The 26,708-nt window shown below is 56.2% G+C and overlaps 3 protein-coding genes across 10 annotated transcripts; 2 read left to right on the top strand and 1 right to left on the bottom strand.

Moving 5' to 3' along the window:
• Window positions 1-544: 544 nt before the first annotated feature.
• On the top strand, window positions 545-7,507 carry LOC121080254 (E3 ubiquitin-protein ligase TRIM7-like). The gene is made up of 7 exons (XM_040578112.1): window positions 545-1,114; window positions 3,406-3,492; window positions 3,581-3,805; window positions 4,499-4,521; window positions 5,039-5,154; window positions 5,497-5,529; window positions 6,340-7,507. Exons 1-7 carry the CDS (start codon window positions 602-604, stop codon window positions 6,864-6,866), a joined length of 1,524 nt encoding a protein of 507 aa, XP_040434046.1. The 5' UTR covers window positions 545-601; the 3' UTR covers window positions 6,867-7,507.
• Window positions 7,508-8,884: 1,377 nt separating this feature from the next.
• Window positions 8,885-16,971, bottom strand: ZNF692 (zinc finger protein 692). 6 transcript variants are annotated; one of them, XM_040578095.1, is made up of 12 exons: window positions 16,941-16,971; window positions 16,134-16,330; window positions 16,011-16,042; window positions 15,172-15,597; window positions 14,435-14,483; window positions 14,111-14,248; window positions 13,863-13,988; window positions 11,376-11,438; window positions 11,038-11,116; window positions 10,493-10,607; window positions 10,060-10,159; window positions 8,885-9,588 (listed from the first exon to the last, which is right to left on the bottom strand). In XM_040578095.1, exons 2-12 carry the CDS (start codon window positions 16,319-16,321, stop codon window positions 9,213-9,215), a joined length of 1,692 nt encoding a protein of 563 aa, XP_040434029.1. In that variant the 5' UTR covers window positions 16,322-16,330; window positions 16,941-16,971; the 3' UTR covers window positions 8,885-9,212. The 6 variants fall into 6 exon arrangements, with proteins under 6 accessions (XP_040434029.1, XP_040434031.1, XP_040434028.1 ...); XM_040578097.1 differs by having other exon boundaries at window positions 15,172-15,622; window positions 16,941-16,967; XM_040578094.1 differs by lacking the exon at window positions 16,941-16,971 and adding an exon at window positions 16,823-16,911 and having other exon boundaries at window positions 15,172-15,594.
• Window positions 16,972-17,657: 686 nt separating this feature from the next.
• Window positions 17,658-25,384, top strand: LOC121080266 (C-type lectin domain family 2 member G-like). 3 transcript variants are annotated; one of them, XM_040578170.1, is made up of 9 exons: window positions 17,658-18,353; window positions 20,543-20,670; window positions 20,922-21,107; window positions 21,414-21,488; window positions 22,207-22,263; window positions 22,699-22,791; window positions 22,877-23,061; window positions 23,193-23,296; window positions 23,718-25,384. In XM_040578170.1, the coding sequence occupies exons 3-9, from the start codon at window positions 21,083-21,085 to the stop codon at window positions 23,872-23,874; spliced, it is 696 nt and encodes a 231-aa protein (XP_040434104.1). In that variant the 5' UTR covers window positions 17,658-18,353; window positions 20,543-20,670; window positions 20,922-21,082; the 3' UTR covers window positions 23,875-25,384. The 3 variants fall into 3 exon arrangements, with proteins under 3 accessions (XP_040434104.1, XP_040434105.1, XP_040434103.1); XM_040578169.1 differs by lacking the exon at window positions 17,658-18,353 and adding an exon at window positions 18,909-20,313 and having other exon boundaries at window positions 21,338-21,488; XM_040578171.1 differs by lacking the exon at window positions 21,414-21,488 and having other exon boundaries at window positions 17,661-18,353.
• Window positions 25,385-26,708: the final 1,324 nt, after the last annotated feature.

A 26,708-nucleotide genomic window follows, 5' to 3' on the forward strand; every position in this document is an offset into this window, starting at 1 on the left:
CCCGGCCCTGATCCCCCCGTTTTAAGACAGGCAGGGGGACCCATCTGGGCCCCGCCCCCCATCCTATAGGCACCGCTGCATCCCTCCCAGCATTCTGTAAGGACCCCACCGCCCCCAGCAGCCCGTAGGGACACAGACCTTCCCCCGGCACCCAGCAGGGACCGAGACGCGTTCTGCCCCCGCCCCTGTAACTTACAGGACCCCCCGAAAGCATCCCATAAGCACCTACACATCCGCCCTCCGAGATCCTGTAAGGACCCTGACCATTCACTCGGGCTCCCCCAGCACCCTGCAGGGACACACGGCCCCTCCCGGCACCCGCACCCCCCCGCCACATCCTAGAGGGACCCCCGCCACTCGCCTTCCCCCAGCGCCCTATAGGCCCCGCCCCCTCGGGCCCGCAGGCCCCGCCCCCCCCGCGCATGCGCCGCTCCGCCGCCTCGCGGGGAACGACGCAGGCGCGCTCTCGCGCCGCCGCGCATGCGCCGCCCCGCCCCCGGCGCTCGCCCCGCCCCCGGCGCCCGCCCCGCCCCCGGCTCCCGGCAGACGGGCGGCGCAGCGCGGAGCGGAGCGCGGGGCGCAGCGCAGCCGCGGAGCCGCCATGGAGGCGCCGCCCGCTCCCCCCGCCGTACCGCCCGCTCCCTGCAGCGCGGCCCGCAGCCTGCAGGACGAGTTGACTTGCCCGGTGTGCTTGGAGTACTTCAACGACCCGGTGCTGGTAGCCGAGTGCGGTCATAACTTCTGCCGCGCCTGCGTGACCCAGTGCTGGGAGGACTCGGCGCGACGGCTTTGCTGCCCGCAGTGCCGGGAACCGGTGCCGCAACGGCTGTTTCGCCCTAATCGTTCTCTCGGTAATATCGTTCACATCGTCCGCCAGCTCGGGCTGCCGCCGGGCCCCGCAGAACCGCCGCCGGGCCCTCCCGCTCCCGCCCCGCCGTTGCCCGCCGCCGCTCCGCCCGGGCCGCCCGGGCCGCCGCGCTGCCCCCGCCACGGCGAACCGCTGCGGCTCTACTGCGTGCAGGATCGCCGCGCCGTCTGCGTTGTCTGCCACCTCTCCCGGGAGCACCGGACCCACACCGTGCTGCCCGCCGAGGAGGCGGCCCACGCCGCAGAGGTCAGTGTTAGAGGGGGCAGCCCCCCACCCCCCCCGCCCATTGGGAACTCTCCGGAATGCTGGGGTGCAATGGGAGCACCCCCCGGGGAGACCATCTCGGGTGCGGTAGGGGACACCCCACCCCCCCGGGAGAAAGAGTACTGGGAGCCCGCCCCGGAATGCAGGGGTGCAGTGGGAGCACCCCCCGGGGAGACCATCTCGGGTGCGGTAGGGGACACCCCACCCCCCCGGGAGAAAGAGTACTGGGAGCCCCCCCGGAATGCAGGGGTGCAGTGGGAGCACCCCCCGGGGAGCCGTTCTCCCCTCCCTGCAGCATGGGGGATGCGCCAAGGGGAGAGCACAAGGGGCACCCCCCACCCCCCCTTCGCTTTAGGGGTGCAGAACGGGGACCCCCTGCCAAGCTTCCGTGCAGGGAGGCAGGATACGGGGTGCAATACGGACTCAGGGCTCAAATCCACCCCCCACCGCCCCCCAGCAGGGACACACTGGGATGGGGGGAATGCCCTCGATGCAGAATGGAGCTGAGTTTAACTGGGAAGAATCCGGGAGGGGGTGTCAGCTGGTTTGGTTCCCTGTGTGAAATAATGCTGAACTGGTATGGGAATCCCTGGAGATCTGGGCGGGTGTGAGTGTGCAAAATAGGGGTAGGCACCCCAAAATCCTCAGCTCCCCCTTCCCTGGGCAGAAAAGCTCTGGAGTGAGCGTGGAGCCTGGCTTCTGCAGGTAGAGGGGTGGGTTTCTAGCACCAAGCACAATCTGGGGTTAAAGCGGAGCAGGGATCCTTCAGGAGTGGCTTACCCCCTCCCCCCCCCCCCAAAAAAAAACAACCCAAAAAAACCCACCAACCCCAAACCAAAAAAAACCCAACAGCCAAACAAAAAACCCAGCACAGGGCAGCTGAGCAACGTGACGCAGAACGCAGAGTGAATCCAGAGCCTGGCCTGGCCTCCGCGGCTCCACCGTGGTGATGAAGGGGAGCCCCCCGCATGGCCGTGCGGGGGGCTCCTGGATGGAGATAACTAGGAATTAATAATTAAGGGGGGGTGGGGGTGAGCGTGGCAGCCTGACCCTGAGCGGCCAGGCCTGGTTCCTCTGGCAGGGTGGAGGAAAACCAAGATGCCGGACAGGGAGCAGATGTTACTGCGCAGCAGCGGCTGGAGGAGGAGGGTGGCACTGGCACAGCCGGGGTGATCCCCACAGGGGAAGGGGGCTTGCGTGATCATTAACAGCTGCATATTAATTCTTGCAATTAGCGCTGTCGAGGCAGGTGGCACCAAAGGCTTCGCTACTGAATTTTGCACCGAAATTGCGGCGGGTGCCCAGTTGCGCCATCCTCGCCGGCTTCGGTGGCCGGGGTTGCTCTTGGTGGGAAGCTGAAGCTCGATTTGGCATTGTTTCCCCCCTCGCCCCCAAATTTGGGATCTCGTCCTTTTTTTAGGACCACAGTGCCCACAGGCAGGTCCGCCACTGAATGCTGCTCAGGCTGTTGCTCTCCCTGGGTTTTCCCCCCCCCCCCCCCCCCCCCCCCCCCCACTAATAGGCTTTTACGTGTTTTTAACAACTGGTTGTTGCTCCTTGGAGGCCGCTTGTAACCTGCGCTCCCGTCTTTCTGATCGTTGCTTTTCTCTCGTGCTTAAATTCTGCGTTACCATCAGTTCTGTGGTGGCAAGCCCCGGTTTGCACAGCTGGTTAACAGCAGCAAAATCTCTGTAGCTTTGCATTTTATTTATGAAAGATCTGTCGTTGCTTGCTCCCTAAAGCCCTGCTGCTTTTTGTTTAGTGTTGCTAGGAGTCTCTCCAGCTTCCTTGGAGGTCAGATGATTTAAACAAGGACAGGCATGACAGTTTCCACTAATAAGCTGTTAATAAACTTAGCAAGAAGCCTGGAGGCAGGCGGCCCCTCCGTCTTGGTGGGGTTCTTTTTTTTTTTTTTTTTTGTTTTTGTTTTGTTTTGCCTTACTGCATTTTATTCCTCCTCCTGCACCTGGCTCCATACTGCTCAGGCTGTTCAGGGGCCAGTTTTTTTGGGCTGTCTGGGGAAAGTTTTTGGCTTTCTTGGCATGCCCAAAACTTAACAGTTGGAGATAACGGGGCAGGGGAAGACGTGCAGCGATGGCCTCACCTCAGTTCGGGTTCGTGGTGTTCTCCAGCTGCAAAAAAAACCCCATGTTTGATGAAATTTGGCCAGTTTTAGCAGCAGTGCTGGGGGGAACCCCCCATCATCCCTTTCCTCCGTATTCCTGATCCCGAATAGGAAAGATTCCCAACAGATCTCTTTTCTCTCCTTCCAGGAGGTGCCACAGGAGCATTTGAGCTCCTTGAGGAAAGGGCGTGAAGAAGCCAAGGCTGAGAGGGAGAGGCAGAGCGAAGACTTGCTGGTGAGTGCCTCGGGCTGGGGGTTTCCCCAGGCCTCCCCTGGCCATGGGGATGTCTGTCTCACGTGGGTTTCCCCTCTGGGTTTTGTAGAAGCAGACGGAAGTGGAGAGGCAGAAGATTGTGGCCGAGTGCAAGGAGCTCCGAGGCTTCCTGGAGGAGAAGGAGCAGCTCCTGCTGTCCCGTCTGGAGGAGCTGGACAGAGACATCGTCAAGAGGAGAGATGAGAGTGTCTCCCGGCTTTCTGAGGAGATCGCCCAGCTCGATAAGCTGCTGGGTGAGCAAGGAGAGAACGGCCCCGGCAACCAGTCTGGGCAGGTGAGACTCCTGGGACTTGTCCTCCCAGCCCAGAGGTTATGGTGGAGTAGGTACAAAACTTGGGAGAGCTCGGGGGTTTGGGTGCCTGGGGACAAAAATCCATTCACGGGGACCACAGGATGCTGAGGTGCTCTGCTGAGGAGCAGCTCGGATCCAATTAAGTCGGTGCTGGAGCTGGCCCAGCTGTGAGTCGGGGTTTTTGACTGGCTGCTGGGCTGGTTTTGCAAGTGGGAGCCCAGATTTTAGCACAGCTTTGGGGGGGTTCGGTTGGCCTTTGTAGTAGCGAAGCTGCTTGGTTCTCTTTTGATAGAAATAACCAGACAAATGTCCCAAATGTTTGTGTTGCTCCGTTGTTGCTGTGAGCCCTGAATCCTTACGGCTTTTGCAGCTTGATGGCAACCATGATTTTTCTTAGTGTCTTTTAAAAAAAAGCACTTTTTTCCCCGCCCCCACCCACACCAAAAAAGAAAAAGGGGAAGGAAAAAAAAAAAACCCCAACCCCATGTTTATAAACTAATTCTGCCACCTCCGTGAGTCCAACTGTGTGGTGCTTTGGAAACAGCTGCTGAGAGCTGATCCCCTCAGCAAAGCAGCCATGGGGCCAGTTTTGGGGAGGATTTTGGAGGCTGTGAGGTAGAAGAAAGACTTGTACTGATTAGTTTTTTGTTTTGTTTTTTTTTTTTTTTACTCCAGGGTGTTGCCCCAGCTGGAAGCAGGTGAGTGAACCTGAGCCCTTGCTGGGTTAACTGGGAGGCTCACAGCGGAGGCAGAGCTGGTGTTGCGAGGATGTACACCCCATCCAGCATCGCTTCTGCCTCCTTTATGGTTCTCACCCACCCCGGGTGTTGCCTTTGAGGCACACCCAGACCTTCACGAAGGGGATTCGTGACCGGTGGGGTTGCGGGAGGGTTTGGGTGTCCTCAGACTGCAGCGTAACTCAGCTGGTGAGGGACTAAACCCCTGTGGTTAAGGACCGGTATCAAAAGCTGGATCAGGCTGCTCAGGGCTGAGCCTCAGCAAAGCATGGAGATCCCCCGCCAGCCCCACATCTCTGTGCCTCGTACTGGGCAGCCCCAAACTGGACTGGTCCTTGGGTCCAGTTTGGCCTCACAAGTGCCGACAGAGGTCCAACACCGAACCTCTTCAGTGCCAGGGCAGGTTTCTTCCCTGCCTCTAGTTTGGAGATTGTATCTTTTTCTGGAGGGAATCTTAACGCTGCTTTCTCCTCCCCAGCTTTGAGAGCTGGATGTTTTGCAAGCCGGAGGCTGGCTTCGCAGAGTTGGAGAAGAAACTAAAGAGCTTTTCCCAGAAGAGTGCAGTGCTGAAAGAAGTCTTGCTGGAGTTCAAGGGTGAGTGCTGAAAAAGGTTTCCTTTAAAAGTTGGTGCCTCTTCACATGAACCTAACACTTAATTCAGCTCAGAAGATGGTTTGAGCTGGGCTCTTATTTTTCCCTTGGGCTTGTTGGGAGAAGTCTTGATTGTCTGAGCGTCTGCTTATCGAAAAGAAAAAGCTCTGGTCGCTTGAAAAGCAGCGCATTTCCCTCGGATTTCTGCATGGAAGTCTGACGTAGCTGTACGTGGTTGTTCCCAAGCAGCAGTAAGGCAGGAGCGAGGTCGTGTGTGCGTAGGCAGTCCCCGGGGACTCCCCGTGTGCAAAGGGATCTAAATTTCTTTTTTTTTCCTTCCCTCAGAGAACCTCCGGTTCGAGCTGGAGAATGACACAGGTGAGCACGGTTTGCGTTTTGGGAGTCTGACCTTCATTTTTTGCAAGGCTTAATTTGGGAGTTTCAGCTTCCGTGGGGAGGATCTAAGCGGTAGGACCTTCAAGCTAGCCTTGGAGGTCAGGAGAAGAGAAAATTACTGCTGTGCTGCCAAGGGAGGGGGGGGAAAAAACCCCCGAAGCAGATCCAGCTGCCGGATGGAGTCCGTGAAAGGGGCAGCCCATGAGCTGGGTAGGAGACTGGGGGGTTAGGAGGACTCTTCAGAAGCTGATCCACTCTACCCGAAGCGAGGAGACCTTTGGCCCCGCTGGTGGGTGTTGAGTTAGCTCAGAGATGGACTTTGCAAGCTTTGCATTTGCTGCTGGGAGTTGGGGGATGTCGCTGGGCTCAGGACAGACCCGTCTTGCCTTTGGCAGGCCCTGATCTTCCCCGCTTGCCGTTGTTTTCAGACTGTGCGGCCCCCCCCGAGTACAGAAGCAGCCCTTAAACACGAGGGTATCTGTGCTCATTCCTCTCTGGCACTTGCTAGTGACTTGGGGAGAGGGAGGGAAAAAAAAAAAAAAAAAGTGATTTCTGCTCAAAAATTTCTATTCCAGAGCAAGGAGGCGCCTCGGATGGGGCGGGCCTGCAGTACAGGCCTGGCTGTTTCTCTGCTTTAATGAGAAAGTGGAGCCTGATCTTTGCTCCCCTGCGGGTTTGGGTGCTTCAGGCTGTTGGAGGTGACTCTCCTGGTGTTGTCCTGCTCTGGTTTGGGGCAGAGGTGATGAATCCCCTCGGAGGGTGGCTCATGTCTGTGTTTTTCCCCCTTCTCAGGTGATCTCTCTCTGGACCCAGACACGGCCAACCCCTACCTGGTGCTGTCGGAGGACAAGAGGAGCGTGCGGCTCAGGAGCGCTCCCCAGGAGCTCCCAGCAAACCCCAAGAGATTTGATTACTCCTTCTGCGTGCTGGCGGCAGAGGGTTTCGTAGCTGGGAGGCATTACTGGGAGGTGGAGGTGGGAGATGGCGAGAGCTGGGTGCTGGGGGCAGCCCGTGAGTCTGTGCGAAGGAAGGAGAAAATCGACTTTGCTCCAGAAGAGGGGATCTGGGCGGTGGGGCTGAACTGGAAGGGGAAGAATTGGGATCAGTATCAGGCTTTCACCTCCCCAGAGACGCCCTTGTCCCTGTGTGAGAGGCCCAGGAAGATCGGGGTGTACCTGGACTACGAAGGCGGGTGGGTGGCGTTTTACAATGCCGATAACATGGCTCCCATCTTTACCTTCACAGCCGCTTTCACCGAAAAGATCTTTCCTTTCTTCTGGCTCTTCTACGTGGGCTCCTCGCTCTCCCTCTGCAATTGACCCGTCCAGTTTCTTTAACCCTCCCCAAGGTGACCTGCAAGTAGTGCCCAGTCCTGTCCCCTTCCCCCCTTGCTTTCAGAGGACCCCACAACTCCTGATTGTCCCTTGTTCGGCTTTCGGGTTCACGTTTTCTTGTTGCGTTTTAAAGTTTTGAGTCTCTTTTACCCTGAAAAAAACCTTCCTTTGGGGGCATCGACCATTGAGGGGGGGGGCTGCTTAAATAGCCCCTACGTGGGGTTATTTCCCCCACTATGGCCTGTTGTGTAAGCAGCCCCGTTTTTATTTTTTTTTATTTTTTTTTTTTTAGTCTTGTTTTGTTTGAAGTTGGCTGCCCCATGTAAACAGGGATGTAACCAGGGAGAAAAGCTCCCTTAGGGGGTTTGTCGCATCCTGCATCGATCCGTAGCCAAAGCCACCTGCTTTTGTGCACCCCGGGAGGTTCTTGAGGGCTACAAAACCTGGGCGAGGAGGAGAGGTGCCGTATCCAAGCCCTGATTTCTGACACCTGTTGCTCTGCAGGTCACCTTTTAGCTTCCTCCCCCCCCCCCCCCCCCCCCCACCCCATCCTCGCTTTCCTTTCCTCCTTGGGAAAGGGTCCAGCCTGTTCCGCGGCTGCTAGCGCTAAGAGAGCAAAACCCGACGATCTCCCTCGTCGCTTCCCCCCTCCCCCTCCCCGTTAACGCTGAAGCATCCACAGGGCTGGAGTTAGAGCGGAGCCCCGGGGAGCGAGTAAAGGGGCGATGGATGCTTTGGGGTCGCCCCAAAAGCTGGCAGGGGAGAGCCCGCGGGGGCTGGGGCGTGGGGTTGGCTTGGTGGGTGGGGGGGAGCTCCCTCCCGCTGGGGCCGTGTGGTGGGGAAGGAGGGGGGAAGCCTTGTTTTAGGGGTGATCTCGCGCGCGCTTACAAACCCCTGCCTGCCCTTGTGTGATCCCGCGATGCTGTTACGTCTCTTTGCCCTGTCACTCTGTTTAGTGGGAAAATAAAAGTTGCTGTGCAAAAAAAAAAAACCAACAAAAAACCCAACCAAAAAAAAAAACCACCAAAAATACCAACCAACTAAAAAACCCACAAACCCAGTACCCTCAAAAAAAAGTGCCCAACAATCTGATGTTTTTCTGTTCCGGCTGCAGAAGGAAAAGGGCAAGGACCCACCATCTGCGCCCAGGGGAGGACGGGGTGGGGAAGGGGTGCTGGGCTGGGGGGAACTGGGGTGCTTGTTCCAGGAACTGCCCCAGATTTCAGGAAAACCCTGAGCAGCAGCGGGGCAGGCTGTGCCGCCGCTAGCCCTGCTGTTTGCCCTTGGTCCAGGAGCTCTCACAACCCATTTTTGGGGCGTTAAACGCCTTCGTTACCACTTTCTCTAAGCCGACAGCACGGTTGGGAGAAGGGGCCACACTGGCTCACAGCTGGGATTTAGTCCTTGTTGCAGCTGCTGCTCAGAATTAGTGGAAAAACCCACCTCTAGCTCTCTTCTCTCCTGGAACGTGCTTTTTTTTTAAAATTTATTTTCACCCTCCAGTTGCTATTTGAGGTCACAGCCTGACTCGTAATCCCTACAGCCAGCCCCAGTTTGAGTCCCCGGCTCCCACAGGCGCTCCAGCCTCCCTGCAGCCCCTTTATCTGTGTCAAAAGCACCTTCCAGCCCCCACTTGGCAGGGTTTTGGGTTTTTTGATAAACCCTGTTGAGCTGTGACCTTCAAGGCTGCGCAACTACTACAGTCCTTTGCAAAAAGCCTCAATAAAAGGCAAGGGATGCTCAGAGGGCTGGGGGAAGCGGCACTGGATCAAGTAATGCCCATTTCTGAGGCCAGAACCTACTGTTGACTTCCCGATCTAACTTGCCCTTTTTTTTTTTTTTTTTAATTGTGCTAAATACAGATGAGCTTTGGCCGGGGCGTTGAGGCAGGCTGCACACACAGAAGTCTCGCTTTTCTACCTCTTGTTTTTCATAGAAACAGCACTGAGGCGCAGAGGCGGCTGGCGCAAGTGGGGAAACCCACTTTTTTTTTTTTTTTTTTCCACAAAATAAGTCTTTATTAAGGGCCCTGGCGATGCCTCCGGCAGCCTCACGCTCCCTCCTCGCAGGAAGATGCTCTCTGCTTGTGGCGGTGCTGCTGCCAGGTTGGGTGGGAAAGCCTTCGGTGGGATTTCCCCCCCGTCCCTTGTGTTTTTGGCACCTGGACGTGGTGCTGCCACGTGCCGTGGGGGCCGGCGTCATTCCACCTTGCTCCCTTGGTCCTCCTGGCCCCACGGGAGGCCACGAACTGGAGGATGAGTCCTGCTACAAGCCACCGCCGTCCGGCACCTGGCCTCAGGGCGCAGCTGGATCCTGCCCACCGCCCCTCTGCTATTCGGATGAGGCTGCAAAAGGAGATGGGGGGGTCTTCTCCGGTTCACCACCACTCCCCGGAGCGTCTCCGAGCCCTGGCATCTCCACGGCCACCATTCCGGGTACCTCCGGCTGCTCCGGCCCTGCCTGCAGCCCTGCGCCGAAGTCGGGCGGTGGGGATGGCACAGTCTGCCCCTGGCCCCCCTCAGCTTGGGGGGGTCCACCGGGCACCTCCGGGTGACTTTTGCTTTTATGGGCAGTGACGTTGTCTTTCTTCTCAAACTTCTTGCCGCAGATGTCACAGGAGAACTGGTAGAAGGAGTCAGCGTCGTGTTTCTTCATGTGCCAGTTCAGGGAGGCTTTCTGGCGGCAGGTGAAGCCACAGATCTCACACCTGGGAGAAAGCAGGGCAGGATTCAAGGTAAAATCATTTGGAAAAAAAAAAAACCAAACCCCAAAAAAGGTGCTACAAGGGATTAAGCACGAGGGAGAACGGGCCCCGCATCATCTTGATGCTGCGGTTCTAGGTGGGTTTAGCAAAGCCACCGCTCTTAGTTCTGTGCGGCTTCAGCACACCCTCCGGGCAAGGAAACACACTGCTCTCATTAAATCCCGGCTTATTAAGAGCTTCTCCAAATCGAGCCCGCGCCCTGAAGCTGCTGGATCAGACCGCAGCCGGCCCTGGGGCCAGGAACCTTCAGGCAAAGCAAAGATAACAGCCGGTCCTCCGGCTGCCCGCGGCAGGCAGCTCGGGTCTCCGTAGAGCCACGCGCCAAGAAGCCGATTTCGAGTTGAAAAGCAACAAGAAAAAATCCTGACGGCACCCGGGGAGTCCAACGGTCGCAAGGGTGGGACTGGTACTTACTGCAGGGGTTTCTCCCCTGTGTGGATCCGCCTGTGGATGATCAAGTTGCTGCTGGTACGAAAGGAACGGGCGCAGAATTCACAGATATAGTCCCGCTTGTCTGTGGGGCAGAAGAAAAAAAACAAAAAACAAAACAAACAAAACAACTAGGGGCTGATCCAGCCTAGAAGAGCAGTCTGGGGGCCTTTCCTGATGTATTTTAGGAGGCGGGATGGTTTCCCAGCACAGAAAGAGAGATGGACAACAGATCTTGGGAGCAGGAAGCAAAGAGGTGTGGTGAACATCTACCAGGGGACGCAAACGTGAACGGCGAGGAGGCGGCGGTGGCCAGCCGTAACCCTGCCGAGGTGGGACCTGCGCCGGGGAGGACGTACAGGGAGGTACGTGTCTGTACGGAGGGGGCCGTGCCTGCAGGGAGGCAGCCAGCTCTCACCGCTGTGCAGCTTCTCGTGCTCCTTGAGGTGCTTCTTGAAGTTGAAGGACTTCCCGCAGCTGGGCTCTGAGCAGGTGAAGGTCTTCTGGTGGACGTGCTGGTACTTCTTGTGGTGCTGCCGTTTGGAGGAGAAGAAGGGGGAGGAAGAAGAGAGGAGGTCGGTGCTGAGAAGCTGCGCTTGAAGAAAGCCCAAGGGCACCTTCCAGCAACACCCCCCCCCCCCCCCCATTTTGCTCCCTGAAGCACAAAGTGGGACATCAAGTGACCTCCGGCACCCTGAGCTGCTGCTGAACACACGGGGCCAAGTCCCGTACCTATCGCCCAGCTTCAAAAAGCCACGGGCAATTCAGGTTGCCCAATTCCAGCTCTGGAACAACAGCCAAGACGCCCCAAACCAAGCTTGGCCAGGCAAAACCCGACTCATCTGGTGGGTCACCAGAGCTCCCAGTAGCCCCAGAAGAGAGGGGGAGCGGGAGGGCTGCTCGGCTGCACCTCCCGGGGTGCGAGGGGGGGATTTAAGCCCAACAGTTGCCCCCAGCCCTCACATTCAGGTACTGGCGGTTGGAGAAGATCTTGCCACAGCCTTCGAAGTCGCACAGGAGGATCTCGCGCTTCGCTGCCTTCCTGCGGGAGACGGGGTGGAAGCCATCGTCAGGATGAGCAGGAAGGAGAGCCAAAAAAGCGGCGGCTTTTGGATTTGGCACCCCGCTAAGTCCTCCTCCCCCATCTCCCCTCTTACCCACCCACCAAAGGCTTAAGTTAGGCAAATAAAGTCCTTCAGGAGGCTCCCGTCAGAGCAAGCGTTGCTTGTCCAGGGTGTCCCACCATGGAAGGGCTGGGAAACGGCACGTCAGCGTCTCCCTTCCCCACCACCCCCACGTACCTGATCCTCTTCGGGCCGATCTGGGCCACGTCCTCGTCGCACGGCCGGGCTCGCCTCTTGCAGCTGCAACGAGAGAGAAGCACCTTGAGCGAGGGTCTTGTCCCCTCTCTCTGTCCGCAGCCTCAGAGCCAATAAGCCGCGGTCCTCCAGCCTCGCGGCCGATGGGTTTCCGAGCAAACCCTACGTTAAAGTCATCCTCTGGGCGACCATTTATCTTTTATTTCTTCCATTTTGGGAATTCCATCTCTCTCGCCATTGGAGCAGGAAACTGCGTTAACAAATGCACCTTTCAGACACTATAAATAGGAATATATTCTTTATTACTCATTACAAAAAGTCTTTCACATGGTTTTGGGTATGTCCCAGGTCATTTAAGATTGCTGTCAACCTCACGCCAGCCTCGTTCAATCTACAATTTATCCTCAGCTCCGTGGAAACAGCAGCTATTTCTGGCTGACATCCTGAAATTAAAGAAAGCTACGTTAAAAAAAACAGGCGTTCTTTTGTGGGGAGGAGAAATAAAGAGATCGTTAATAGATGATGATGCCAGACCACATCCTCAGCACCGAATAAAAATAGGGGCTGGGCATCTTTGTCCACAATCTCTTAAAAATGTTTTAGCATCAGCTCATGATGGCATTGCCTTTGGGAAGCGAGAAGAAGAGGAGTGCACCCAAGTCCGTAAGCTCTTGCTTTCACTCATAAAATAGTATTTTATCTCTATTCTTCCAGTTGCTGCAAGGAGGGCGGGGAAAATGAATCAAAGGCTTGTAAATACAACCTCTGTAACCGAGCTCGGCGTTAAAGAGGGCAGCACGGACCCGAACTTTACAAAGGGCTTTGGAGACGGAGGGTTGAAAGCCCCAAAACTGCACCGGTGGCCCAGGAAAGCCAACGGCCGCTTGCATCAGCCGCTTCTGCAAACCTCCGGGTGCATCTTTAGGCACTAACGCACTTTTGGAGGTCTGAACACCAGGCTTTGGAATGGAAGGCATGCAGGACCTCAAGAAATGCCAGAGAGAGAACGAAAATAGAATATCCCTCTTCTCATTTGCTTCTGGCCTTAACAAGGACTACCTAGAACTAACGCAAACCTTTCCACCCTCAAACTGAATTTAAGAGCCTGGTGTCCCCTGGTGCTACGTGTCCAGCAATGGGCAGGGAGAGGAGAAAAGCAACGGCCAGATTTACCGTCACATTTTCCTTTGCTGGGACTGGGTCTCAGGGAGGGCATTCCCTCTTCCAGTGAGCTGCGAGGCAGTTTCAGAGCTGAAAGGAGACAGAAGGGTGTTTAAAACAAAGAAGCGATACCATGTCAAAGTGAAAAAGTAAATTGATAAAAAGCCTTAACAGAGCAGCACAATACTTACGTGGCAAGCTCTGGGGCGTGTGTTTTGCTGCTGGTCCCATCTTTCATAGGACGCAGGAAGGCAAGATGTGTTACAGAGCGGTGTTACATGGTCACTCCGGCTAACTCCAGTGAAAAAAGGGGGTTTTAACGCCCTCGTCGTATTCAAAGTGTAAGAAAATCCAGCAAGGCGATCTCTCCTTGTGCGTCAGACCCAAGAGGCAACGCACGGACAATCCTCTTGTTTCAGCATTGAGACCAAACGCTATGTTAAATATCCTTGCATAAAGACCCAGCAAATAACTGAGTTATGCTCTGAGCTTATTCAGGACAGAAAAGTGAACCCTGAGCCCACGTGGCTGGGAAGAAAAGATTAAAACCTGACCCTCGGCCTCAAACAGGCAGTGGTAGAGTGCTTGCAAAATAAGTTAATTGTAAATAAGTCATTACCAAGCTATCCCTTGACCAACACCTGGGTCACAGGTGCTGCTGTTGCTTCTCATCTCCCCACGGGCTTGAGCTGCTGGGCAATAGAGCTGGGCATATAGAACTGTCCTGGCTGCTGGGGGCCCCGTATCTATAGGTGGAGACAGCAGTCCCTGTGCTTACGCAGAAGGCGGAGGGGTGGGACACATGCAATTTTTGCTACTGCAACCTCCAGGCTGCTCAGCGGCTTCAGCCCCCACCACGGTGGAGATTTAAGGGGTCTCTGTCCCCCTCTGAGGGCAATCCTTGCCCCAGCAGTGCATCCTTGCTCCTGGACCGCCCGGGACCGGTTCCATGAGAGACACAGTGGACGGAACAAAGACTCGTTCAGCCCTGCCGTAGCGCGATCGGTATGCCAGACCCCAGCTTTGCAAGTTCCAGCACCCAGCGAGGCCAAGGAACGCAGCTCTGCCCTGTGGATGATGGCACCACGAGAAGGCTTAACCCCCCCCTGGGGACACGTGGCTCTTGCCTGACCCAGAGCTCAGGGCTTGAACACCATTTATTGTTGGGTTGGATGGTTTCCATCTGGTTTCTTAGCACGGAAAGTAGCATCACCTCCAACATACCCCAAAACTCTCGTTCGGTGTCCACGGAGAGAGCCCGATGCCCGTCTCTCATGTCATCACACTGACGTGGCCACCATGGCTCACCTGACTCGTCCACTCATCTCCGATGGGGTGGAGCTGGTCAGACTCGGCTCATTTCGGGGCTGCTCCTCCTTTATGGGTTTCTTTCGGGCTTTGGTCTGGCTTTGTTGTCGCTGCGGCTCAGAGTCACTGGGGGAGAAGACAAGACGTGGGATAGGGAAGATGGTTTAGATGGTTGGACGTGGTAGAACATTGCTTGGATGCGGCTGGATTTGGCTGGACATGACTGGACGTGGCTAAGCGCTCCTCACCTGTCCAGAGATGGGTGGTAGTTCTCATCACGCAGGTCATCGGTGTAGGCAAGGTCATCATCCTCGGCAAAGTCCTCGTCCTCCTCTTCCTCTTGGGGCTCAGCCCCCTGCTCCGTTTTCTCCTCTGGAACGAGTGCACTGCAGGAACACAACAATCAAAGTCAACTCTGCTGCAGCACGTTTTAATCATGGAAGGTCTTTACTAAAACGCTGGCTGCCCACCGAAGAACTCAAGGGATGAGATGGATGGGTCCAAACTTGACCTTCAACTCCAGAGAGCCCACTTGGACACCGGGGGGAAGAGTCATGCGTAACACCACTCACCTCCTGTGATCTTCTGCCGTGGTCCCCATCTCTGCTGGCACTTTGGGAGCTGCAAGAAGATGATGGGAGCTGCAGTAAGTTGAAGTGGGGCTGGTTGAGCTGGGATGTTGGGAGAGGCAGAGGAGGGCAGGGAGCGGGCTAGCAGCAGGGGTGGGAAGCCTGCAGGTTTTGGAAAGGACCTACACGCCGCCACCCCACTGACCAGAAGAAATGAGGGCCAAGTTACTCCAAAACACTCTACTGGAAGAAGCTCAGCCTCTTCTCAAGTAGCTACTACAGGGCACTGCATGGAAAAAAAAAAAAAAAAAAAGAGACTTTTCTCCCTGATTTTCAGTCTGGGTGAACAACAAGAGCCACAGCTCTTGGAAACTGCTGAGAGCTGCATCTGTGTGGGCTCAGCAAGGTCTTCTGCTCAACACCTGCAACGAACCCGAGATCCCCCAGTTCTACTTTTCCAGGGGAAGGACGGAGAAGATAAGGGTTCATTTTGTGGTAGGAACGAGTCTGGTGGGAGACGCCTTTACCTGTTTTTCCAGCAAAGGCCCAGAGATTTGTTTTACATGATGGTGCTGTCAAATATGGAGCAAGAGGGAGACAACAGGGTTGGGGCAACATCTTATCCCAGTGAGGTGGCTGGTCAATGTGCCCCTAGGACTGGGAGAAGGGCTGAAGATGGGGAATCAAGAAGCCAATGGGGAAATGAGGGTGGAGAAGGAAGGGGATGCAGAGGAGCTCACCTGCATCACCATCATCGCCACCATCGCTACCAGCTGCTGGCTCCTCCCTCTGGTCCCCATCAGCGACGGGCGACTGAGCTGCTCCCTCCAGTTTGGCTTCGCCCTTCCCAGCACCGGACTCAGCGGCCAGCCCTGCTCGGCGGAGCGAGCGCCGGCGGCCGGTGGTTGGTGGGGACGTGCACCCCGAGTCCCCCTGTTGTTCCTCTCCGTGGTGGCTGGTCGTGGGGGTCCGGTACCCCGCTGCCTCGGGGACACCCCAGGAGAAGCTGTGCCCAGCCACACATTCCCACACCAGCTGGGACGTGCTGCCTGGAGCTGGGGGCTTCACGTCGGGGATGAAACCACACTCTTGGCCATGACCGTGGGACAGGGCAACCAGGCGCTGCAGGGCATCGGCGTGGAGAAGGCTGGGCTCCGGCTCGCCTGGTGAAGGCACAAAAAACCAGACCGACTGGTGAAGGTCAGCTTTGTAGTTGCTCTCCACCGTGTAAAGCCAGTGTAGGGCAGCTGGGACATCTGCTAGGGTCACCCTCCACCTTCCCCACCACCTCATGCAGGCTCTGCTGTTCCCACCATATTAAGAGCTCCACTTTTTTACCAACCCCCAAAACCTCAAATATTCCACCCCCACCCCCCCCCAAAAAAAAACAAAAGCCGGAGATGCCAACAACGCAAACGCAGCCAAACCCAGGGAGCAATTTGCCCCCTGCCAGGGGGGTGAGCGACCCCAGGTCCATCTCCAGCACCCAGGTGCTCAGCACAATGCGGGTCTCCTCTCTTGACCATAAACCCCTTTTTGGACCCAAAATTATCGAGGATTTGGGGTGGGAGGCACCTACCCGGGCTCCAGACGCAGCCGTGGGAGCTGTACCTGCAGTGGGAGGAGGGGGAGTGAGCAAGCTCAGACCTTTCTTTTCCCCGTCCCAAGGGTTTTTAAGGGTTTTGCAGCCCCCCACTCAGACCTGTCGAGGAGGAACTGGGCCAACTGGGAGTGCAGGGCGAAGCCGAGCTGCTCCTTGAGGCGACACCAGCGTTCCAGGTGCCCCCCGATGCGGATGCGGCATTTACTGCGGCGGGCATCCAGCTCCCGGCGCTTCTGCCGTCGGATGCAGTCGGGGACGCGCTGCCGGCCCGGGCGGCCCAGCTCCATGGCGGGGGGCTGGGGGGGCACACAGGGATGGGGCACGGGAGGGGAATCCCGGGGTGGCCAGGCGCCATGCGGGGGCGGGCACGGAGGGTGCTGGAGGGGGAGTCGGGGGGACACGGGGCGGCCCAGCACCGCGGCGGGGCCGGGGGCCGCAGCGTGGGCCCGGGGGACAGGCCACCGCGCCCGCCCCCCGCCAACTGAAACCCCGCCCCCTCGCCGCAGCCCCGCCCACAACGCCGCTTGGCTCCTCCCCTCCCGGATCCCGCCTTTCTCCTGACGCCCCCCCCCCCCCCGCAAGCCCCGCCTCCCGCCTTCCCGCCATTTCCCCCCGCTTCCCCCCCCCCCCCCCACCCCCCGACCTCCCCCCGCCGCAGCCCCGCTCCCGCCACCGGGCCTTAAAGCGGGCGCTGCGGCGGGGGAAGGGACAGACGACGGGAAGAGAAGGGCCGAGGCTCCGGCCCGCTACCGCCACCCTGGCCGCAGCCGTCCCGCCCGCCGGCAAACCTCCTCCGCCGGGCCGCGCTCCATCTCACCCCGAGGTGGCCCCACCCCAGGGCCGTGCCCCCTTTAAGAGCCAGAGGCGCCCCCCCTCCCCCCCCCCCCCCCCCCCCCCATCGCTCACGCTGCTCAGGGACCGGCACAAGATGGCGAAGGGCCCGCCCCGCCGCGCATGCGCAGCACGGCCCCGCCCCCCCGCCCCCCGCCGGCCCCACGCTCCCGGGCGCCATGTTGGACTCGCGATCCAGCGTCAGGGGAGCGGGGGTAGAAGTGGTCCCGGTTTCGGTCTTTTTTGAGGTGAAATATTCCTCCTTGCAGGCAATTTTACAGCCGCGCCGAAGGTATTTTTCATCTCCACTCTCGGGGTGTGGTTTGGTTGCCATCAGAGGGGAAGGTGGAGCCCAGAACCAGCCCCATACCCCTTCCCTTGGAGCCGGCCCCGAAGCCGTACCAATAATAATAATATAAATATAAACAGTAAGATAAAAGCTAACGCAGCTTTAGTGTCACCCCAGTGTGGCCTGTTCCATGCTCGCCCTATGCTCCTTCCCATTGCTCCAGGGCTTTTTTTCCAGTGGCGGCTGAGTCATCCCCATTGCCCAAATTACCCTGGTTTTACATACCGTTTTCCCCACCCACTTGAGCATCTTTTTTTTTTTTTTTTCGGGCTTTGCTCTCCCAGCAACAGCTTGTCTCATCGACAAAGCTGTTAGAAACTTGGCACGTCTTGCCAGCGTATTTCTACCTCATTTTCCCCCAGAGGGTGTTTTCTTAAAAAAAAAAATAATGAAAAGGTATTTGAATAATCGCTTGTATTTATTTTTTTTTAATATAGAAATATTTCTCATTCCCTTACCCCAGCATCACATCCTGCAGGGTGGCTTCCATCCGCAGGGCACCCACCGTACTGCTGCTCAGTGAAGCCTCGTGGATGGCCTCGATGGTGCCACCAGACGATCTCATTGTCATAAAAATCATTTTGCACCCCACGATGATTCTTTTTTTCCCCGCTCTCAGCATCCATCCATAGTGATTTTTTGGGGGGATGCGATTGAGGATTTTGGTGCTTTTGGACCAGTGTCTCCAACGCTAGTGGCTTCACCCCGTGGTTTGTCCTGACCGGCCCCCCAGCCACCACTCCCTCATATGCCAATTACTATGCAAAAGAGGGGGCAGCTCCCTGCCCTGCTGTTCCCAGTTTAGAAGAGGATGAATACAGGTGTGGGGGTGATCCCCTGCCCCCCCCGGCTCAGAGCTGGATGGCTTCTTTCCGGCAGATCCACCCCGATCCCGAGCTGCGGCTGTCGGAGCTGATCCTGTTCTCCCTCAGCATCCCGCAGCTTTTGTCTTTATCTCAGAGGCTCAGCCGGAACCTGCGGGTGCAGGAGGGAGCCCGTGGCACGTCAGGAAGGTCCCTCGGGTCCCTTGGGTGACGGTGGAGCCGCCACCACGACACCCATCCCTCCCCGAAGCGCTCCGGCTCCGGTCCCTGCGGGAGCCATCCAGCCAGGTCCAGCCCTTCCCAGCAGAGAGGACGGTGAGGCCAATCCGGAAGATCTGGCGGGTTTCCGTATGGATTTATTTAGGAAATCCTATATCGGGAGAGAGGGCTAGGGGTGACGATGACGTGCCGGGGTCGCTAACCCAAACCAGGCTCCAGCCTGTCCCCACACTGACCCCATGGCTGTCCCCCACGCTCTGGCGCTGGCTAAGTCGTGCTGGAGGCTTGGTTGGGCACAGGGTGCTGACCCCAGGTTTCTCGGTGAGACTTTAGTGCTTCCCCAGGTGCCACCAGCCCCTCCTGGCATCCATCCCCCATCCCCAACGCCATCGGTCCCTTCCCTGGTCCCCCCAGCACCAGCAGCTGGGTGCCTGGATTGCTGGTGTTCCAGTCCTGCTTGCTGGTGTTCCAGGGGCCGGTCCTGCTGGCCGCTCAATAGCACTCGGTCCTGTGCAGCGTCCAGCTTGCACCCCTCGCCCTCTGAGAGATAGTCAGTGCCTCCTTCAGCCGCCAAGAAGCCACCTTGTCCCCCGCACATCCAGAGAAGGACAAGTGTGCCGGTCCTGTTCGCTCCCCAGGTACACCGGGATGCCCTGAGCTTCACTCAGCTCTCCGGTTCAGGGGGAAAGCTGGGAAAGCTGGTGGTGCAGAGGTGCGTTGTGGCCGGGGCACGCTACCTTGCGGCTCTGATGAGCAGAGACCTTTCCTCAGCTCCAAGCCGACGTCCTCCAGGATGGTGTTGCCGTCTCCTACGTTCCTGCTCACGTTTCTGTGGGTTCCTGGGCTCTCTGACTGCTGGTGGAGAACTGCAAGGCAAGGATGGAGCACACAGAGGGACTGGCTCCCCAGGCGTGATGCCCGCCGAGATCTACTGGCACGTGGCCCAGCAGGCTGCAGGGAAGTGCCTGGGATGGATCCTGACGCCAAGTGGGAGCTCAGAGCCCCCCAGCCCTCCCCTCCCCCTTCCTGTTAGCTCAGCTTACCCCAAGCCTTGATCTGAGCATCTCATGGCAGGGGGTCGAGAGTTGGCCTCGTGGTCCCAACCCAGAGCAGAGCCCAGGCCACCTCCTTTTGGGGTGCAGGGTCATCACCTCTGTGTTCAACCCCCCCCCCACTTAGAACTGCCTCCACCCCGCTGCTGCTTTGCACTGGCGGCAGGATGGTGCCCCTCCGCCCCTGGCACGTGAGATACGGAGGCACCGGAGGGGATGGCTGCAGGAAGCCCTACGGGAGTGGCCTCTGCCACAAAACAAGCTGTGCCGGCTTCATCCGTGCAGCCCACGGGGGCCAGACACAAGGGTGAAGGGCTCTTCACCACCTTCCAGCGACCCCTCGCAGCACAGCGCGCCCACGGCCACCCGCAGCGTGCTGACGGCGGCTTTGGCTTGGGGTCTCTGCTGTTCTGGGCCCGCAGCGACCTCGAAGGCTCATCCCCAGGTCGCTGCTGGCCCCAGATCCACCCAGCAATGGGGACAGTGGATCCTGACAGAAGCCGCTGTGCCCCGGCTCATGGCTCGCACCCAGAGTTGCTCCCACAGCCTGACGGCATTCCTTGGGCGCTAGACAAAAGCGCCTTTGATTTATTTTCACGTGCTGCTTGCGAGGACGTTGCTTCACTGGTCAGCAATGTTTCCCCTTACCAAGGCCATGATCTAGAACAATGTTTGCCTGTAACATTTTTGACATGATTTTTGGGACACAAGTCCTTTATTTCCCACAAGCCCAGTGCATTTGGGAGTATTTTCTGACGCTCCAGTTTGTTGCTCCCCGCTTGGTGCCTTTTCCCCGCCTCTTCATCATCTGCTGGTTTAACTCCAAAATGCACCAAGCTGAAGCCTGGGGGAGGAATAATTTTTGGGGACGGTAGCAAAAAGCTACATCCATCAAAACCACTTGAAAACAAGTGTTTGGGGAGAAAAAAAATATCCTTTTGATTCTTCCCTTGGCAAAGACATGAAGGTTGTTCTTACTTGATAAATATTTGCTACAGATTGGGGTAGGTAATCGAATTTGTATTTACAGGGGTGATGCTGAGCAGTACGCCAGCTGTGCGTCTGTTGCAAGAGCTGTGTGTGTATCTGTATACATATCCACACAGTTTCAGTCAGTGTGGAGGTTCTTTCTTTGAAAAGCTGCACCTGTTGAGGACTTTTCAAGGGTTGGTTGAAGGATCTGCAGATCCTGCTTTCTGTTTTGCACAGCTGGATATTTTTTTTCTGTTACAGCGGGGGTTTTCTTGCAAAAATAGCTCCGATGGCATGGCTTTTGCTTCTCTGAGAAGAAACTCAAATCTGTTGATGTTTTACTGTGGGATCTGGAACCAGGACAAGATCAAAACCCGGAAGAGTTTAACGTAAGTGGTCTTATTTAAATTTTTAAATCAAATCTAAATTAAAGTCTTTAAATTTAAAGGAATACCTGGCTGTGGGAGGTTTCTTCTGAGTGGATGTAGGCGGGGATATGGAAAAAGGAGGAGGAAAAGAAGCTTCGAGGAAAGCAAGAGATTTAGAAAAATGTGCTGTGGCTACCTCTTGTGCTGCTGAGCAAACTCTGAGCTTTTGAGGGGATTGTGAGCTTTTCTTCTTTTTATTCTGCTGACCACAGGAGCATCCTGGCAAAACCCCAGGACTGAGAAGAACCTGGCTGGTCCCTGGTGCCGTGCTGCGGTCTCGGGGTGTCCTTGACCTTCCTTACCTTGCTTCTGGTGGAGGTGAGGGACACGCTCGTCCCCAGAGGGTACTGCTGTCCCCTCAGAGGCACCAGGGATGGCAGAAGCTGTTCCCGATGCAGGTACATACGTGCCATCCCCTGTCCCAGAAGCTTTAAGACCTGCCTTGTGGGTGATGGGGGGGGGGGGGGGGAGCGGTTTCTGTGCTTTGGGCAGGGGGACGTGGCTCAGATAGGTTCAAGGGCCATCCAGCACATCTTGGGGTGACCTGGGGGTCCTGGAGTGGAGATTGGAGCTGAAAACACCTTATAGCTGAAGAAGTGGGGAAGTAATTAAGGCAACATCTCTCCAGGGCAAACAAAGCGTGGCACAAGCCAATAAAGTCAAGGCTGGCTTGGAAAAACAAAGTGAATCCCTTTTTTCTGAAGGTGGAAATCACGTTTTCCTTCCTACCGTGCATGTAGACCGGATGAAAGGAAAATACTGCTTTTTTCCCGGGACAGGTAAAGGTTTCGCCAGTGGGGTGGCTACAGGGGTGGCTTCTGTGAGACGAAGCCAGAGGCTTTGGCCATGTCCCATGGGGCCGGTGCCAGCTGGTTCCGAGATGGGCCAGCTGGTGGCCAAGGCAGAGTGAACCAGTGACAGTGGCCGTGCCCCTGTGATTGCATGTTAAGAAGGAAAAAACAAAAACCTGCTCCAGCTGAAGAGACTAGGTGAGAGCAACAGCCCTGCCAGGGCCAGGGAAGGAGGAGGGGCAGGAGCAGAGACCCCCGTGGTGAAGCCCACGGCAAGGCAGGCCGTGTCCCTCAGCCCATGGAGGTCCACGGTGGAGCAGGGGGAGCGTGAGGAGCAGCAGAAACGTGTGATGAACTGACCGCAACCCCCATTCCCCAGCCCCCCACGCCGCGCAGGAGGAGGACCTAGAGAAACTGGGAATTCCATTACGCCTGGGAAGAAGGGAGTTAGGGGAAAAGGTGTTATTTCTGATGTGAATGGTAATAAATTAAAACTAATTTTCCCCAAGTCGAGTCTGTTTTGCCCGTGACGGTAACTGCTGAGTGATCTCCTGTCCTGATCCCCACCCACGAGCCCTTCGTTGCATTTTCTCTCCCCTGCCTGGCTGAGGACACGAGTGATGGAGCAGCTTTGATGGGCACCCGGCATCCAGCCAGGGTGAACCCACCGCCCTTTTACTTGCCTGAGCTTCTTGCTTTTGTACAGGCGAAGACCCCCGCACCGTGACGATTCTGTCGCAGCGGACAGCGGAGGAAGGGAGCCGTAAGCGTCTTGTTTTGGGGATGTTGTTTCGGAGTTTGCGGCTGGGCTTAGTGTGGCGGTGGGCAGCTAAAATTCAGTTAAAATGGCCGGGGTGAGGGGGGTGTAAGAAAGGTGAAGCTGCTTGCAAGCTTGGGCACAGGGCAGCCCAAGCTGCGGGGCTGGGGGTTGGTGCCCATCTCTCGTGGTGGAGGGGGGGTGGAGAGGATGCGGCGAGCTCGGGCGGTCCCAAAAATCCTTGGAGGCTGATGGAGGCACTGGGATGCCCCCCCTGAACTGAGCCTGCACCCCGCGGTGCCCCCCCCCACATGCTTTGTGGCTGTATTTAAAGGTGCTGAAGGCACCTGGGGCAGGGAATACAAGAGCTGCAGGGAGCTTGGGATGCTCTTCGTGCCACGGGTTTGCCGGCCGTGCCTCTTCCGTGTGGTTTGTCCCCAGGTTTTAGCCTCAAGTGCATTAAAGATAAAAAAATCCCCATCGGGGTCACCGTGGTCATAGCAGCACTGCTCATCACCATCATCGCGCTGGCAGGTAAGTGCCCGCCGACAAAATCTTCTCCTCCCCTGGAGAAAAGCCACTGGTGTAAGACACCAGGATGCGTTCTGCTTCTTTCCAGCTAAGAAACGCCCGTCCTGTCCCTCCTGCCCCTCTCCCGTCCTTCCCAGCTGCCTGGAAAATGGGATCGGGTACAGGGGGAAGTGCTTTTACTTCACGGAGGACGAAGCGGACTGGAACAGGAGTCAGATCTCTTGCCTTTCTCATGGAGCCCACTTGGCCACCATCGACACCCAGGAGGAGCTGGTAAATAAGTAATCCCTGAGGAACTGGTGTGTCAATTTGGGAAGCAGATTTGGGATTCCCCTGGAGGGAGACGCAAAGATATATATGATGCTTGCTTTCCCCCCACCCCCCCCCACCCCCCCCCCTTCCAGCGTTTTCTCTTGCGCTACGGGAATCTTTTGCATTACTGGGTTGGTCTGCGAAGGGAAGGTGCTGGACCTTGGAAATGGTTCAACGAGTCTCTCTTCAACAACATGTACGTCCTGGCTTCTGGAGAACATAACCATGCCCTAGGCTGAGATGGGTCAGGGATTGAAGGCAAGAAGACACACATATATATAAATTTAATGAGGTGGGAGCAATTAAACACCACTTTTTTTTTTTTTTTTTTTCGCTTGAGCTAAAGCACTTGGGCTGCAGCCCGTGGATTTGTGTGATGCAGGTGCTGGCAGGGGATTGAGGGCATCCCTGGATGAAACCCCCTGGGACCAAGCAAGTGAAAATATTCCCTCCTTTGTGGAGCGCGAGGCAGTTTTTGTTCTGCATGGGGCGGGTTGTTTGCTGGGAAACATTGCTGAGCACCATTAATCCGTATGGGAGATGCTGAACTGCGGACCTGTGGCTGACAGTGACCTTTTTGCTTCCCTTTTAGTTTTTCCTTCTGGTCTTTCATGCAGGTTCCATGTCCGGGGCAATGGACAATGTGCCTATATCAATGCTGACGGGATCAGCAGCGACCGGTGCTCCCAGATGAAATACTTTGTCTGCAGCCACTGGCAAAAGCTCCCCAACAGGACTCAGAAGGATTTTAAAACCCTTCTGGATTTCTCCTGACATTTCCTCCTCGTCAGAGGAGATCAACCACAAGGTGCTATTAACCCCATGCAACAAGGCAGTGAGTTTTCCGATGGAGCATGTTTATTTCAGTTTTAACTTACAAAAGTCAAAACTCCTCATGACAACGACACGGAGCTGTGACCAAAGGATCCTTGCTTTACTCTAACCGCTAGTGTCTTTCCAGCTTTTGCAGTTGCGAGGTGGCTTGGCAATATTCCGGAGGCTTGGGAATATTCAAGAGACTTGGAAAACTCCCTGCTTTGCTGGCGGTTGCTGCGCTGTGAAGCTCAGTTTTGCTGGTTTTGGGGTGTCTTTTTTTTTTTTTTTTTTTTTTTTGTGGATTTGGAGGAGCTGGAGGTGAGGGGCAGAAATGCAAAGTGGAGAAATAAAGTAGAATTGCTTCAGGGTCCCTCTGGCCAGTGCGTGGGAGAAGCCCCCAGCCTCAGCAAGGAGCCACCAAACTGCTGCTCGGGGATGTCGTCAGGGCTTAAACACACCGGTGACTGAGCCCCACGCAGCCCACCCCCCACAGTGGGACGGGGGAGCCGATCAGAAGAGTAAAAGTGAGGAAACTCATGGGCTGAGGTAAAGAGGGTTTAATAGGTGAAGCAAAAGCCGCACATGCAAGAAAAGCAAAACAAGGAATTTGTTCACCGCTCCGCGTCGGCAGGCAGGTGCTCAGCCATTGCCACCAGTGGGAAGACCCAAATATTGTCCTTGAACCTTCCCAGCTCCTTTTTGAGCCGGAGGGAAACCAAAAACCGAAAGCAACCAAACAAGAAGCCCCGTGCTGGTTTCCACCCCCAGCAGTGTCTTGCTCACCTCCGCCCTGCGAGGCGCCAAAGGATGTGGCTTTTTGCAGCATCCACTCACAGGATGCTCTTGTGCCTCTACTGACAAAATTATCATCCGCTGCCAGAAACCTCAAAACATGGGGCAGAGCAGCAAGAAGATCTCCAATGTGCGGTCACTTTGTCCTTTTGTGTCCGCGTGGCTGCAAAAGAGCGAGTTTGAGGTGCTTCTTTTGAGGCCTTGGTACTTTCAGTTCTCTAATTTTGGTGCAGCTTATGACCCTTCAAGTGAGCTGTGAGGTTTTCACATGAAATAGCAAGAGAAAAGAAAAAGAAGCAACTGGAAATGGTCTTCCTCCTTTGCTTGGGCTGGGATGAGGCAACTGACTTGGCTGGAAGATGGTGATGGGGTCGCTATTATTGCTTGTTTTTATTAGGAGAAAGGGAAATAACGCACCCTGTAGAAATACCTAAGAACTAGAATTTATTGTCAGACCAACAGATGCTTTAACTTGAAGTACAACTGCTTCTTAATGCTCCAGTTACAGAAATAATCCAAATGACTTGACTTTAGTTGAGGCTTATCCATAACACAGGCAGTCCAAAGACAGTCCTCTCCTTGGATATTCAGCTCTTTGCCACCCAATGTGGTGGCACAGTGAGGTTTTCAGCATCCCGTATCCCCTGGAATAATAAAATATTGGTGGTGGAGGTTTGCTGGGAGTTACTGTTAAATATTTAGCCAACCTGTTTGCTAACTGGTTATGCCCTTTCCTCTTTTTACTGGTCCAGAGGGTGGTTTATGCCACAGTTACAGGTTTTAGACATTGCACAAAGCTTCGCGAAACTGAGACGGAAAGGGATTGCGTTATAGCAGAAGGTCGGGGAAGGGCTAGTTTCCCCTCCAGAACTTTTTCATCCATTGCTAAGACTTTGGCAATAACAAACAGGCTGAGCTGTGAGGCCGTAAAGTTTGATTGGCGAGGTTGGGTATGAGTGGTACCACCCGTCACGGGGTGTGCCTGGGGAACAAAATACATTTTGGAAGACTTTATGGAGAAATGAACGGCGCTGAGTGACGGATGAGCCGGTTGAAGGCATCAGGGGCGCAGCACGAGGTATCGCTGCGTGCGTCGTGCTGACTTTGCTGGTGCAAGGTCAAATCTAACCCCAGCAAAACAAAAATGCAATAGCGAGAGTTGCGCCATCCCAAGCGTTGGCAAAAAAAAGGAGCAGGAAAAAAGGAGTAAGGATCACTAAGGAATTAAATTGCTTCGTATGGACTTCCAGGGTCGGTAAGAGGCAATGCCAGGCTGGCCGTCGTTTAGGGAGGTGAAGCTGGAGATGCCCAGAGGCTGAAGCATGAAACCACCGGACAAAATGCCCCCCCAGGCACCTTGATGAAATTTTCTGTGGTGTTGCTCACCCCTGCAGTGACGCTGAGGGAAAGCCCAGGGAAGGATGGAGAAAACAAACTGCAAAAATTGCTGTTGCCCGTGGTTTCTTCTTGTGGCCATTCTGGCCGAGAAGATCCCCAGTACCTGGGTCCACCACCTGGGAGGTCAGGGTGGGGTCCTCACCTTCCGTTGGGTCATGACGGTGTAACCTTCATCATCCTCCATCACTGATGTCAAGGGCGTGTGAAGTGAGCGATGGATGGAGAAGGAGGGAAGCTTTTCTGAGCAGAGGTGGTGCGGTTAGGTGAAGCTGGTGGAGGAAACCCTCACCGCTCTTCCTGCTGCACAGCGTAGCCCTCTGCGAGGTGCAGGCTCCGGTGGGTGGGTGGCACGGGGCTGGGCGGGCTGGGGGCAGCTTGTGACACCTTGCCTTGGCAGGCTGCTGAGGCCTTGGGCTCTTCCTTGCCAAGAAAAGGTAGGAGACCACCAGGAAGCATGAGGAACCTCAAAGTGGGAAAACACTGGATGCTAAAGGAGACAGCACCAGCATCCTTGATGATGTGGGAGCGCTTCTCCTTCTCCCAAAGAATTCCGCGGCTAACCACAGCGCTGTGGTGGTGGGGTTTTTGCAGCCTGCTGTCAC

This window comes from Falco naumanni, chromosome 24 (assembly GCF_017639655.2).
Source record: "Falco naumanni isolate bFalNau1 chromosome 24, bFalNau1.pat, whole genome shotgun sequence".
In the NCBI taxonomy this organism is placed as follows: domain Eukaryota; kingdom Metazoa; phylum Chordata; class Aves; order Falconiformes; family Falconidae; genus Falco; species Falco naumanni.

What these genes read in the sequence shown, in the direction of transcription:
- LOC121080254 (XM_040578112.1), top strand. Translation starts at nt 602, where the DNA reads ATGGAGGCGCCGCCCGCTCCCCCCGCCGTACCGCCCGCTCCCTGCAGC. An exon ending in AGGCGGCCCACGCCGCAGAG is followed by an intron (nt 1,115 to 3,405) that starts GTCAGTGTTAGA and finishes CTCTCCTTCCAG; the next exon opens with GAGGTGCCACAGGAGCATTT. An exon ending in GGCAGAGCGAAGACTTGCTG is followed by an intron (nt 3,493 to 3,580) that starts GTGAGTGCCTCG and finishes TGGGTTTTGTAG; the next exon opens with AAGCAGACGGAAGTGGAGAG.
- ZNF692 (XM_040578092.1), bottom strand. Translation starts at nt 16,389, where the DNA reads ATGGCGCCTGGCCACCCCGGGATTCCCCTCCCGTGCCCCATCCCTGTG. An exon ending in CGGCTGCGTCTGGAGCCCGG is followed by an intron (nt 15,623 to 16,010) that starts GTAGGTGCCTCC and finishes GACCTTCACCAG; the next exon opens with TCGGTCTGGTTTTTTGTGCC. An exon ending in TACCACCCATCTCTGGACAG is followed by an intron (nt 13,989 to 14,110) that starts GTGAGGAGCGCT and finishes CTTCTCCCCCAG; the next exon opens with TGACTCTGAGCCGCAGCGAC.
- LOC121080266 (XM_040578169.1), top strand. An exon ending in GACAGCGGAGGAAGGGAGCC is followed by an intron (nt 22,264 to 22,698) that starts GTAAGCGTCTTG and finishes GTTTGTCCCCAG; the next exon opens with GTTTTAGCCTCAAGTGCATT. An exon ending in TCGACACCCAGGAGGAGCTG is followed by an intron (nt 23,062 to 23,192) that starts GTAAATAAGTAA and finishes CCCCCCTTCCAG; the next exon opens with CGTTTTCTCTTGCGCTACGG.